Here is a 13,887-nt window from a genome sequence, read left to right as displayed (position 1 = left end):
AATTAGTCTAGCTTCGTAACTGTGCCTAGAGCAATGAAATGATGCCTGTGGACATGGCCAGAGCACATAGAGACTTGGACAAAAGGCCATTTTTTAGAGTAAATTTCTATCATTAAGGCTGGGCACCCTCTGCGGAGTTTAAAGCATTCTGAAGAGGTGTCTCTAAATTTCTTCTGGTAACATCTTAAATCACCATCATTTCTAATATGTGAAATTTAAGGCTGCACTTTCTTTGTTCTAGTGCTAGCTTGCTCTATGGCGTGCATGATTGATGGGACATGCTTCAGACCTTGTCTTACGGCTACTATGTCGCAAAACAGTGGACAGAAAAAAAAATAGGACAGTGAAGTTTCATAAAAGCCCCTCATCCCCCTTCTGTACACACTGTATTGCCTACAGGGAGCAGCAGTGAATAAGAATAGGATAGTGAATAGAATTACTCAGTTATCTTAGGGAAAAGCAAGAGCAGTATAACATGAAGAACTGATGTAATCAGTTGGATGCTCCTAACTGGATGTTTTAGTTTTTTTCTTCCAAAGAATTTGGTAGCTTATAAGCCAGAACCCAGTTGTTGAGTAAGCGCAGCTGTGCAGATTATGCTGCTTACTTTCAAATGTAGTATTTCGCATAGGTTGTGATGCTACAGGTTTTCCTCTTTTGCGTTTGGACTTGAAGAATCGGTAGCCTCCAATGTATTGCGAGCTCACAGAGTTGGGGTACAATGCATTTTACAGGTTCTCCGCGAAGCCGGCTTGGCTGCAGATACAACGAGCCAGCAAGTGTCACTGATGGGTGATGTTGGGACTCAGCAGCAGACAATTGTTGCCAATGCTTCGATGTGGAGGCCTGGTGCGGACCGCCATGTCGTAGCCTGACGTCGCCGGTTCACCCTTTCGTGGCTCTAGGAACCAGGTTCGATTGTCATGTGACTGGGCAAGGGTGTAGGAGACCGAACTGCTGCCATGCTAAAACTTTGGCTTATTGGCTTCCTCCCTGGAACTGGTTGGTACCTTCCACAAAGCATTAATAGTGGATGCAGCTTGGAACACATCATTTTTTTTTACTTCTCTATTAAGACTGAAGGTGACTGGCTCCGGAATGCAAGTGCGGAAATCTGTGTGACAATGTGAAGTTACACTGCTGCATCCGCACGCTTGTTTGGCATTCACTGAGGGCTGCTGACGTCTCAAGTTGGCCTGCTACTTGTGACTCATCTAAGACTAGATGGCGTTCTGGTGGCATGTTAGAAGTTTGGTCACAAGCTGTGCATATGTCATGATCGGTGACTTGCTCAGTGCTCTTTGCATTCGAAATGAACTTGTGATTACTGGCTTAGTATCTACTTATTTGACGTTCTTTTAAAGGTACTCTGTGGACAGAATGAGTTAGCTTGTATTGACATATTACTATGTTGTAATGGTGCTACTTTCACTGAAAACAAAACTTTCATGAACTAGGAAGGACAAAAAAGCAAAATACAGGTTCTGCCACCACTAGCCAGTTCTGCAGGGAAACTGCGGTGCATCAAGACAGTTTTCCCTGAGGCTCGGCTGCACTGTCAATCGCTTTGAAACGGAGAAAAAATGTCCTTTTTTTTTTTTTCTGCAGGAAAAACATGGAACACAGCCGGATAGGGCCCGAGATTTGATTTTTACTGAGACCAAAAATTGGATGGAGTTGTCCTCAGCACACCCGAAAGAACTTGGATGCTCTAGGCATTACCGTATTTTCCGGTGTATAAGACGCGGGTTTTTTTCAAAAATCTTGCTGGTGTGTCCTATACAAGGGTGCGTTTTATATGCGAATTGTCCGGTTTTTTTTTGTGAGTTCAGAAATTACTACTCAATTTCATGTTCAAGCTTTTTTCACCGAAAAAATATTACTACCAATAACGCGGTTGTAACATGGTTAATACTTCAATACGGGGACCGCTGTGCGCAACTTTTTTAGGTGAACTTTATCATGAAACAGCGGGGTTGACCACTTCCGGGATCTTAAACACGCGGCCGTTTCGGAGGCCCCAAGCAAAGGTAATGTGAAATGCCAAAAGATGGCGACAGTCGCACTTCTTGCCATTGTCAAGACAAGCCAAGAGAAGCCGATGTTTTTTTTTAGTCACCCTTCGCAAGTACGTAGTGCGAAGAGAATGCTTCAGCCGCGTTGCTTTTTTGATAGCGCATCCAAAGATGAAGACTTTGAAGGTTTTATGTAAAAATAAATTATGGACATAAAGAGCGTTCTTTCGCTTTTTTTTCTTTTGTGCTAAAACGTGGGCGGTTATGGCATGAGTGTTGCCTTTTTCGATCACTTAGCATTGCTTAAGAACTTCTCACACGTACGGTACATTTTGCGATGGTCGCATAAGCATGTTTAATTAAGCCTCACTAGCCTAACTGGGTAAATTGGTGTGCGTCTTATACACGGGTGCGTCTTATATACCAATTTTTTCAATCCCAGCCTGCATATATGGCAGGTGCGTCTTATACAAGGGTGCGTCTTGTACACCGGAAAATACGGTAATTGTTCCGTCACATGATCAGGCTACTGCTGGAAAACGGGGAAGAGCTTTATGACAGGAAACGAGAACACCTGACTTCATAAAAAACTTCACACAAACCCTGTAGTGAGGAATCAGCAGTTGCTGTAATTTAGCCTTTGCTCTGAGGGTCACTTTGCAAGGTGAATGCACTATCAGTGCAGATATGGATGGAGCCTCCACACACGGTTTAGTTAAGTGCATAAGAAATGAAATCTGCCAAAATGAGATGAGCGTGAATCTGGTGTGCTTTTGGTTGTAACTACAAGCATGGCAAGATCAGTGTTACACAACATCAGTTCCTTGAAGCATTTGCTGTGTTGTCATTATGATAATGGTGATGTTATTTATGACATCTTGTGCGAGCTGATGTGTGAAATCATGCATGCTGTTTTATTGGTAATGTGAATTTTAGCGAACAGTTTATCTTAAGATGATATACAGCTTACTTACTGGTGATCTAAACTTACTGTTCTTATGCTTATGAGAGGTTACATCTTTCGTCTCACAAGTGCTGTTCCCTTTCCCCCACCCCAAGAAGAAATGGAAATTTAATGAGTATTGGGAACTCTTGGGCTATATGTGCTCATGAAATTAGACAGGGAGGGCAATGTTAAACACAGAAATTACATTGCCTTTTCCTTGTGTTTGTTGTAAGACGCCTTGCTTCAAAGAAAATCTGACTGAAAGTGCAAATTTTTGTGTACTTAGTGAGGCAGCTGCTTCTGACCGTGCCATTACAAGATGCAGTTCACAATGGCAAGCCGAGTTGAAAAAATGTTTCAGTATGCTTTTCATTTGGGTCGGCTTTTCTGGAACCTCCATGCTAGAAGACTTATGAGTAATTCTAGTTGTTATTATGCATTTTGGCTTTTTTTTTTTCATTACTAGTGCAAAATGTGGTGGTTACAGGATTGTATAGGTTTTGTGTCTTGCTTGTAATTGCGAGACTGTAGGATGTCGGCTTCCTGTTGGATTAGCCGTAGTCTGAAACAGGTGCAAAAATTTGATAGCACTATATTCACATTTCAGTGAAGGTTAGCAAACTTCATGTTGTCAAGAATAGCATTTATTTCCTCGTGGGGATCAAAAGTTCATGTATTGTTTAGACGAGGGGATCAAAACTTCATGTATTGTTTAGTGTGGTTACTGTGGAGATTGATCTGATTGTTACTTTGGACTCTGAATTTTACTTGTTACCTTTGTAACATGACAGAGTTGGTTTAAACCACAATGTGCAATAATGTAACTGCTTCAATATCTAAGATCAAATATTTACGAAGCGTACACACTTTCATTCATATTCTGCACTTAGCCAAGAGCTGCTGTAATTGCTTTTGACTAATTTTCTAATCTTTCTCTGAGTGCAGATTGTGTAGTTAGTCTAGATGGTCCTTACTATATCCATGAACTCTTTTTATGATAGTCCCATTGTATGCTAGCCTTTTTATAGCATTGGTACTGAATGTGATTCATTTTATTTACATGCCAGGGTAGCTTTCAGTATTTATATGAAAGAAAACAGAATGAATCTCAGCTTGTTTATTGGACCGCAATCTTTTCTTTTTGGGTTTATGATGAGCATAATAAAACCCGAACCGTTCCGACTTCTCAATAGCTTGTGAAGACTGCAGCTTCTCATTAGAGCGTGGTGAATTGATGAGGAGTGCACCCTTGCAACTCACAGCTGCAAAGTCGTGCAGGCATCTATAGTTTAATTATCTGGTTCATTACCACAGGCTGCATTTTAGAAAAAGAACCTTATGGCCATTAATATGTCATGTTACTGGCCCGTATAGAAGAGCATATTTACATAACAAATGTAGTACGCTTAAAAATACAGTCAAGGAAAAAAATATGGCTACTCTCGCACGTAGTGCTGTGCCATTTCCTTCTTCATTTGCGTGATTGCAAAATGAACACGGCATCTGTAAATAGCCTCAAGCTTGTCCAACAGAGATGTGTAAATAGACATTTTTTAATTGGAAGCAAGTACAAAGCAAATAATTATTGTGCGTAGATATTTTTTGATCAACACAGATGTTATTTGATCGTCAGAATGAGAAAAGCTAGCAGAGCATTAGGCTGTGTTGGCTTGGTTGGCGACGTGAGAAAATTGGTGGAGGTTCAAATGCTGTAAATACATCCTTGTAATTGAAATTCTCATGCACAAGTTCTGCTATTTTTTTTTTTAGAGACTAGTGAAGCCATTTTCAGATCAATGCTTTGCTTGTTTTCGTTATTTTCACCACCAGCTGAGGAAATTGCAAACAACGTGCGTGCTAGAAAGAAAAATTATTAGCATTTCTCGGTTGTAATGAAAGAAAGTGGTGAATAATGCCACTTATAATGCATATCGTATCATTTCTTGACATGTACTCATCTTTTGAGTGCAAGTTCTATTTGTTTACTTATGAATCTTGTTTTTCACTACTAGTACCAAATGTTGGATACTCTGAACTCTTAAATAGTTTGAGAAATGTTGGTGCATACTCCTTTTTGTTCGAGTTGTAATTAAATGCATAATTATTTGCATAAATATTTGAGACAGTTCGCTGTCTTCAAATTGCCTTAGAAGTTTCAAGCAGTGAAATTTAAACAGAATATCAGCTCTTGCTGAGTATTCCCATTTAAGTATAATGTAGCGTGATTCAATTTTATATCTGAAATTCTTGAATATTTGCACCATTCAGAGGCCATCGATCAAGGAAGAGAAATTGTTTAATAATAAGGTGCTATTTATTACAATTAGGTGCTTTGTTTTCATGATGGAGTTTTCATCGCAAGCTAAAAGTAGGTTGAAGGCTAAGATGTTTTCAATGCACAATAAGTCCACTACAAATTTTATGTGCTTTGGTTTCCTTGAAGCTCATTTTGTCACAAATATATGCTGTATTTATTTTTACTGCAAGTAAATAAGGGTATACTGTACAAATGCCTTTAATTGCTTATGAGCCTAACAAGCAAAACTTAAGTTACAGCACGCACATTGCAAGTCAGTGTCACTAACCTCCACGCATACTACCCTTGTGCCTCCCTGACTGCAAGCAAGTTGTAACTACAAAGTCTGCATGGCAGCACACTGCATGCCGCCATTCAGCCAAGGGTCACGCAAGGGCACCGTTCTTCTGCCCATTATCTACTTTGCCTCCCACCACTGGCTTCGCAATTGTATCGTTATGCGTTTATTGCTTAGAGCTCGCACACGCCATCATGCCACCTTGCAGGGAACTGCATAACTTGGGGCAGGAGGGGGTATGCAGCTTATATTTTCAGGCAGCTTTTTTTTGGCCAGTGAAGGGTGCAAGATGGGAAGTCTAGATATAGGCAGCAATATACACTATATATTGTGCATTATGACGTTTGTAGAGTTATTTTAGGACATGTTCAGAACATTTCTGAGTAATTTGCATGCCCCCTTTTTGAAACCTCAATTTAAAAAAAAAAGTGCGAAAATTAGGCGAGTAAATATGGTAATCTATTTGATAATGATTCTGTGCTCTGTAATTACTTTGTAGTGTTGTGCAGCTCCAAATGTGCTGTGAGTGCTTTGCTACCATGTGACCGCACCTCCCAGCATTTTCTGCACTTTGGTCAGCCGATTTTTCAGTGCTTTGAGTCATGCAAATTAATGAGATTGCACAATAGGGCTGATAACATTTCTAAGAGAGTGATATTGAAGAGATGCTGCAGCTGACGTATGCTCACTTGTACCTTTACAATTTTATTTTACGTTACCTTTTTGTGCAAAAGTGTAGGTCATTTTGTACTAACGACGATGCCACAATGATGTATAGTGGTTGTTGTGCACTTTCATTCTACCCTGTGGTGACAAGAGAGGGATAAATGGTGAAAACTTCAGTTCGTGTGTCACAGCAATAGCTACCAGCCCAGAAAGTGGGCTCAGTCTTTTGTATTCTTTGGGAGTGGACAGGCATCTGAAGTTAAAACATTGCATAAATGTTCTAAAGTTGCAGCAGCTTCAAGAAAGCTATAGGCACAAAGGGATTTGCCATTGCATGAGCATGGCATAACTAGGGTGCAGTGTAGTGAAAAAATGTCTGTGTGCTTTTTCACGAGTCATTCATCTCTAATGACTGCAACCAGCTTAAATTGCCTTGTAAAATATTTGTTTGGAGTTCATTTTATGTGAAAAAATGTTACAAAAGACATTTGATACAGTGTTGATAACTTTACGTAAACAAATGCTTTTGGGTTTTTCATTCCCGTTTTTCTTTGAATTTTTTGTTGCATCCGAACTCTTTGTATTTTGAGAGTACATGGTGCAGCCCCTGGCATATTGGAGTGACCACAGTGTAATTGCTGGTGTCACAAGTTCAGGCTGCGGCTGCATTTGCATGGGTGAATAGGTATATATTCAAGGCTGTACTGCAAGTGTTTTCTTTCTAGAGATATTTGTTAATCCAAGTTATGTTCATCCTCTTCGCAGTTTTTTCGTGTGTTAGGTCAGTGAGACCTTTAACATAGCACCAGACAACAGACTTATTGTTGCCACTCACATCAAAGTGGGCACTCATCAAAAGTGGGAAAATTTCCTCAGCACACAGATCTGCGATGCCAACTCACAATAGCTGTGGCACGGAGACTAAGCAACTTAGTGTGGAGTATCTCCTGATCAGTGACAGAAATGTGTGTTCCACCCGTTGCAAAAACCTCAACTTCAAAACTAATTTATACTACTTTGGCAATGCCAGTGCAGATAGCCCAATTTCTGCTTGCTATTTTTTTTTTTACATGGGCTAACATGGGAGTGAATGAAAGAGCATGACACAGAAAGTAAAATTGCTTGGGTACAGCCGCGCTGTGCTTCAGGATGTTCCCGAGTTGTCTTGGATGCAGCAGTGGAAGGGTTAATAAGGCATTGTCTATGGCATTGCAGAATCTGGGTTGCTTGTTTTGTAGAACATATAATAAAGAAATTAAGTGATTGCAGTGACCATATGTAGCACATTGCTTGGTGTAGGTGTTGGGGCAGGCACTGTTGGAGTGGGCTTTGTATTATAGATTGCTGGGGGTGCTTGAGCAGAGCACCAACAATGCAGACATTATGTGTGTTGTTGTCTTTTGTCAACTGACTTCAACATTACTGATTTCATTACTTGCATACGTGCCTGCATTTATATTTTGTCGGATTTGCTTTCGATGTTTTTTTATGTCTCTGGGAGCCAACTGTGCCTGGCATAATACTGAGGGGATTGTTGTACAGTTAAATTCCGTTAATTTAGCCTGGTCAGGGTGTGCATAATAAGTTTGGATTTATAAGTGCGTTCTAAAATTGTAGCAATAATTGCTTAATATGATAAAAGTCTGTACTGCAACTAGAAAACAGGTGCTGAAGAAACTGCCTGTCACTGCCAGCATCTAATACCTTTTCTTTGTGTGAGAACTGGTACATATGGAAATTTAAATGTGTCTTCCACTTCGGCAATTTGCTTCTGATCTTTTGTAATTCCGGAAGGCACCTTTCCTGCCTCACTAAAACGTGCTGGGTCAGCTAATGGCTGGCTGAGTCTTTGTCAGATGACCGTATGACTTACCAGGTCCCATCACTGGTGGTGGCCGCTGCTATGACAGGCAAAGCACAACAGCTATGCACAACTGTCATCACATGTGAACACCACTGTGAGTTTGACCCCGGATTAGCTATCACTGGGCGTAGCTTCCACAATGCAGCATGGCTGTAGTGAGACAAAGTATATGCACCATTTTCTTTCTTGGGCAACACTTCCATTTCAATCCATAGAGTGCTCTCATTCACTGCTGGTGCCACTTTTTATGGCACCAGCTGTTAGTGCCTTGCTTCCCGGGATCACAACGTAGGAGGAGTGGTCTCACAGAATGCAGTCATGAAAGGAGGCGAATAATTGAGAGAAGGATGGAGAGAAGAGGGAAGGTGCACCAAGAGGAGAGGAAGAAAGTGGCGAGGGCTGAAGCGAGCAAGATGCGTGGCTAGACAAGCAGGCATCTGTGGCATTGTGGTGGGCATCACATCACGTGTATTGAAGCAAGCCGGTTATGTATTACATGTATTGAAGCAAGCCAGTTTATGTCGGGCGTAGCGTTCAGTGTGGCGGCGTGATGTGGTGTAGATGAAATGAACCACTTGAGTGGTAAAAGCCTTTAGTGACTTTGATGAATGCACCATGGAGAGGCTGGGCCCTGTAGACACACAAGCTTTACGGCAAGCACGAGATTGCAAACAGGAACTGCAAGCTGCTAAGATCCAGCAGTATGTGCCACATCAAAAAAATACAAGACCCAGCTGCATTACATGCATTTTCTCACTCCACAATCAACATTTACCAATGAGAGATGTCACTGAAATTTGCGTTACGTTACAGGCGGTAACTCTCCTGTGAAGTTTTCTTTGCCGTAACCAACAGAAATGTGCTGTATTTGTGAACAGAGCCGCCAAGCTTGACTGGAAAATTTCTCTGCTATAGTTGGATACAACTCGAGAACGAAGCGGCAGATACCCCTCAAAGGAGACCCTTCAGCAGGTGGCGTCAGCCAACTTTCATGAAGCTGCGGTTAATGTGATTAAGCCGTGGTTAATCCCTCTCATCTGTCACCCACTGGAATTTCAGGCTAGCAGGTCTAAGGGGATTAACCACGATGTCATAAGAATCGTTCAACGCTGTTGACTGGAGGGCATCTTTGAGGGGAATTTGCTGCTTTGTCCTTGAGTTATAGCACTTGTAGCTTGATCTGTGGTGCCTGCTGTCAATATATCTATGATTATATAATTCAAATTATCCAACTTTTTAAAATTTAAATATGAAAACATGGATTTAGGCATTTTGGAAGAGACTGGTTAACAAAGTTCAGTTTTATGAAAGGATTCAGGCCAACATTATGTAGGATTTGCAGCAATGTCCTTTGGTGGCAGTTCTTTTGGGTCTGCGCACATTAAAGTTATTGAGTTGGTCACGCTGATCGAGTCCATACCTTAAAAGCCAGGGTAGCTGGACATCTTGGTGGGAACAGCCGAAATAACAAAACGCGGACACAGAAGGAACACACAGAACGAAGACGAAGCTGAAGACGAAGACGAAGACAGCTTCGTCTTCGTTCTGTGTGTTCCTTCTGTGTCCGCGTTTTGTTATTTCGGCTGTTCCCACCGAGAAGTATGAGCCAACTAGCTCAGTTTTCTACTCTTTTAGCTGGACATGCCTTGAGTATCATGGTGGTTCCACAGCAGATGGCAGGCATCCAGATGGCAGCCTGCCAAGTATGCTTAGGTCAGGTGTCATTGGCCCCCAGTAGAGCCTTTCAGGAAGCATGCAACCACAGGAATAAAGGTAACACTAGTACAAACGTGCAAGCCAGATCCACAGGATGCTTGTGCTAGGCCTTTGAGGATGTCTCAAAGGACTTGTGGCAGCTTCACATAACCTTTATCAGTGTAGTTCTACTGGTAATCTCAGCAGTGCACGGCTTAAAAAAATGTACGCTAAGATAAGTTTATCCTCATGCACTCCAACAGGATTAGCGTTTGTCTTTCAACTGCACTTACTCTAATTCTGAAGGGTCATTTTCTTTTTAAACCTTTGCGTATGTGTAGCTGCTTCTATACCTTGGCCTAACATGTGTGTGTGCACATATGTGAAAAATTTTTGTTGCCAGTATACTGTGGTATTGCAATACCTATAGCACTGCATTTTTGTATCTTGTATACATTCGCCGATGTGGTTATTTGCTTATGCATATTCATCCTATTTATTCCTGTTGCTAGTAGCCTCCTTGAGTATCATGCATTTGCGCTTGTACCAGCGTATCGGAGCTTCTCCTAGATTTTGGGGAGCTTTGTGAGTTGAACACTGTGTATTCTTTTTATCTCTTTTTGATGTTTGCTTTTTCACCTACATTCCACAATAATTCAGTGCTTTAAGTGCGATGTACATATATAGGTATGCATAAAATACCTGTAAAAGGGGCTGTCAAACAGGGAGACAGATTTTCCCCTTTGTTACATTGTTATTGACATCATTTCTGCAAGAGCTGTTGAGAATGTCAGAGTGGGAAGAGTTTGGTGCAGGATAAAGGGGAATACTTCAGCAGCCTCCTATTTGTCCATGATCTTGTCTTTGCTAGCAGCTTAGGGTAGTGCAAATGATAGAGGACATAGACACAGAAACTGCTATGGCAGGCCTAAAACTAATATGTATAAAACCAAAGTAATTTTGAACAGTTTGGCCAAGGAACAACAATTTTTGTAGATACTAAGGTACTAGAAGTAGTTGAGGAGCCAACCTTGCTAGGCCACAGGTTTTGAATCTTGTTAGACTTGTGGAACCCCAACAACTTTCAAGAGGAGCAGAAGAACCTTGTGGGTCTTGGCCTTCATTCCCTCCTGCCTATCACAAATGCAAAAAAAAAAAAAACAGCCTGTTGGATGCACAGACTAATTAAAAAATGCAAAAATTCGATTAATAATGGCTGGCTGTATAGTAAAACAGTGCTATAAGTAATTGCTGTTATGAGTGAGTACGAGAATAAAATTGGTAAAGGAAAAGGAGGGTTTGGGGAGGGGGATTGAGCCATATGAGTGCTTGGGGAAAGTAAAAAGCACTCCAAAGAACCCAGTTTGACAACTCCTGATCTAGGCCCAGGTAATTGCAACTGATTTAGATATGCGAAAGACATTTGCAGGTGAATGAGAATTGCAAAAGCAAATTACATAACTGACGTTTTTTTTTCTATGGGGCAGAAACCTGGAGGCACAACCACCTAGAAATGAAGCTAAAAATAGCGTATTGAGAAGTGGAAAGGAGAAGGTAGGCGTAACGTTGAGAGACAGAAATAAAGCAGCTTGAATTAAGAACAAGTGTGAGCTGAGGGTATTCCAGCTTAAATTAAAAAGAGAAAGTGGGCCTGGGCTCGGTGTGTAATACAGAGCCAACAACTAGTGTGGCGTGCAAGAGTAACAGATTAGATACTTAAAAAAAAAAAGCGAAACATAATTGAGCCAGGTGGAATGACAAGCTTTGGAGGCAAGGGAATGGAAAGGTGCTCGTTATGGCATAAATAACGAAAGCCAACAGTTACCGAAACCAAAGGAGCATAGGAGATGTCTTTCTTTTTTAATTTTGTAGTTTTTATCAAGAGGAGATTAATAAAAGCAGAAGAAAAAACTACCACATGCCGCCGGTGGGATTTGAACCTACTTAGTTGGTAGAGCACCGGACGTGAAATTCAGAGGTCGTGGGTTCGGATCCCACTGGTGGCTTGTGGTTGTTTTTCTTCTGCTTTTATTAATCTCCCCTTGATAAAAGCTTCAAAATTAAAAAAAAAAGACAACCGTCATGCTTCTTGGTTTCGGTGACTGTTGGCTTCCGTCATTCATGCCATAATGAGCACCTCTTTACATTCCCATGTCTGCTGAATATTTCGTCGAGGGCCTCTAATCTGGCAATCTCGCACAGCTTCCACCCTCACTGTTCAACCACGTTCCTACGTGGCACTCCCGGTAGCATAGGATGTACTACATCTACCGCTGTGGACGAGGATGGCGCTGGTGAACACACTCAAGGTTCGCTTACACTACACAAATATCCCCAAAACCAGAACATTGGACAGCTGTCGCCATAGCTCAGTTGTTGGAGCTCCGGACGCGAAATTCGGAGGTCGTGAATTCGGATTCCATCAGCAGCATGTGGTTGTTTTTTCTTCTGCTTTGATTAATCTCCCCTTGATAAAAACTACAAAATAAAAGAAACATGCCCTGTGCTCCTTGGTTTCGCTGACTGTTGGCCTCTGTCATTCAAGCTTTGGAGAGGCTTTTGTCATGTTGTCGACACAACGCAACCGTTGGTTATAGTGGCAGGGGTGTGTGCACACATATACTTAAATGCCATTCAACAGATAAGTCTATTTTCTTATCTCAGTATTATAGAGAATGAATGAATGCATGAAAAACGTTTGCTCAGTCGAGCGAAGCCTTCTCTGGCGTTCGGATGGAGCGCCTAGCCTAAAGCCCCTAAGGAGACTGCAGTAGCTCTTGCCCAGTCCACCAGGCATCACTGGTTCTTCCAGGTTTGAGCTGGACAAAGCTTCCTCCTGCTGCTCCTGTGATGGGTTTTGTATATTGGGGATGCCATGTTGTGTGGAGCAGTTTTGAAGTTTATGGAACTAGGAGCCTGCTATGTAAGCAGATAAGGACTCTGCAGTGTAAGATGCATTCTTGCAAATTTCATGGCTTATTGTTGAATCTCATTAACAGTGCCTTACTTTTTACCTTTGTTTATGAAGTTTTTCATGTTTGGAGGTGTAGACATTGGCTTTGTGTGAAAGTTTCTAGTGTCTTTTTGAGATGTTTATGGAATAGTCATTGGACAGAAATAAAGCTATAAACTGTCATTGTTCTTGGCATTATTCCATGCTTCACATTACTGGTACGTAGTGTCGTACATTTTTTACTAACCATGAATTGGCACTGAAGTTTTGACACTTGAAGCGGGGCACCTAAAGAATAGAATATATTTTATTCACTCATTGTCATACTGCACATGAAACTAAAGACCTTAAAAGTCTATTTTCAATTTTCACCCTGCACATTTTCAAATGACATTTTCTCAAGAAAGCTTACAAAGACCATATTTTCAATCAGCTTTATGTGGGTGGACCTTGTACATTTCACGTTCCTGCATAAAAGATTGGAGTTTTGTAGTAGTGTGCAGCAGTCAGTGCTTGGTATAATAAGCTGTTGCATCGCTCAGAGGAAAGAGAAAATTGAAGAAACTATCTCCCTTCTTAACCAAGTACTTGTTCATGGTCAAATTTTGCGCACAGGTGGCATTTGACAGTAATTTTTATTTTACACTGCGTTTGGGTTGGGTACTTGCCTGAATGAGTAAGAATTTATTGGAAGTCCGCAGGGTATATGACAATGAAGGACCAAAACAAACTTTCGCAGCAGCTGTACTCGCGGTGCCAGCTCTAGTCAGTGGCAAAATGATAGCAGACTGATGCGAGGAACAATGCAGAGTGGTCTCCAGTTGTACGGGGGTGAGAAATGGAGAAATAATGTTGCAAAATTCTTTTTTTTTTTCTATATGCAGCATCGTTGCGTAAGATGTGGACTTTCGATTAATCTCACTGATCCAGGCAGATAGCAAACTTAGAGGCAGTAAAAGAAAATTGGAGGGGACATTTAAGCTTCGCCTTATGGCTATGATGCGATAGTGTAATGGGTTAATTCCCATATATGCAGAAGGTCATTCTCTACTTTCCATTCATAGAACCCTGGCAGTCCTTATTTGGCACCAGGACATTCACATCTTTTTGGTAAATGTGACGCACAGTGATGAATAACACTATGTCTGCAGCCA

The 13,887-nt window shown here is 41.3% G+C and overlaps 1 protein-coding gene across 1 annotated transcript in view; it reads left to right on the top strand.

The window, feature by feature from the left end:
• Positions 1 to 12,916, top strand: part of LOC149341203 (transmembrane protein 98-like) — a 33,350-nt gene extending 20,434 nt beyond the window's left edge. Inside the window, exon 6 of the mRNA XM_089543142.1 lies at positions 735 to 12,916. Coding sequence (XP_089399268.1) covers positions 735 to 875 — 141 coding nt within the window. The 3' untranslated portion in view covers positions 876 to 12,916. The remainder of the gene's footprint in view (positions 1 to 734) is intronic.
• Positions 12,917 to 13,887: the final 971 nt, after the last annotated feature.

The sequence above is a fragment of the Amblyomma mixtum genome, chromosome 5, assembly GCF_055824585.1.
Source record: "Amblyomma mixtum isolate Tamu chromosome 5, ASM5582458v1, whole genome shotgun sequence".
Classification (NCBI taxonomy): Eukaryota; Metazoa; Arthropoda; class Arachnida; order Ixodida; family Ixodidae; genus Amblyomma; species Amblyomma mixtum.
The sequence above is the reverse complement of the archived record's forward strand: the minus strand, read 5'-3'. Positions and strand labels throughout refer to the sequence as shown.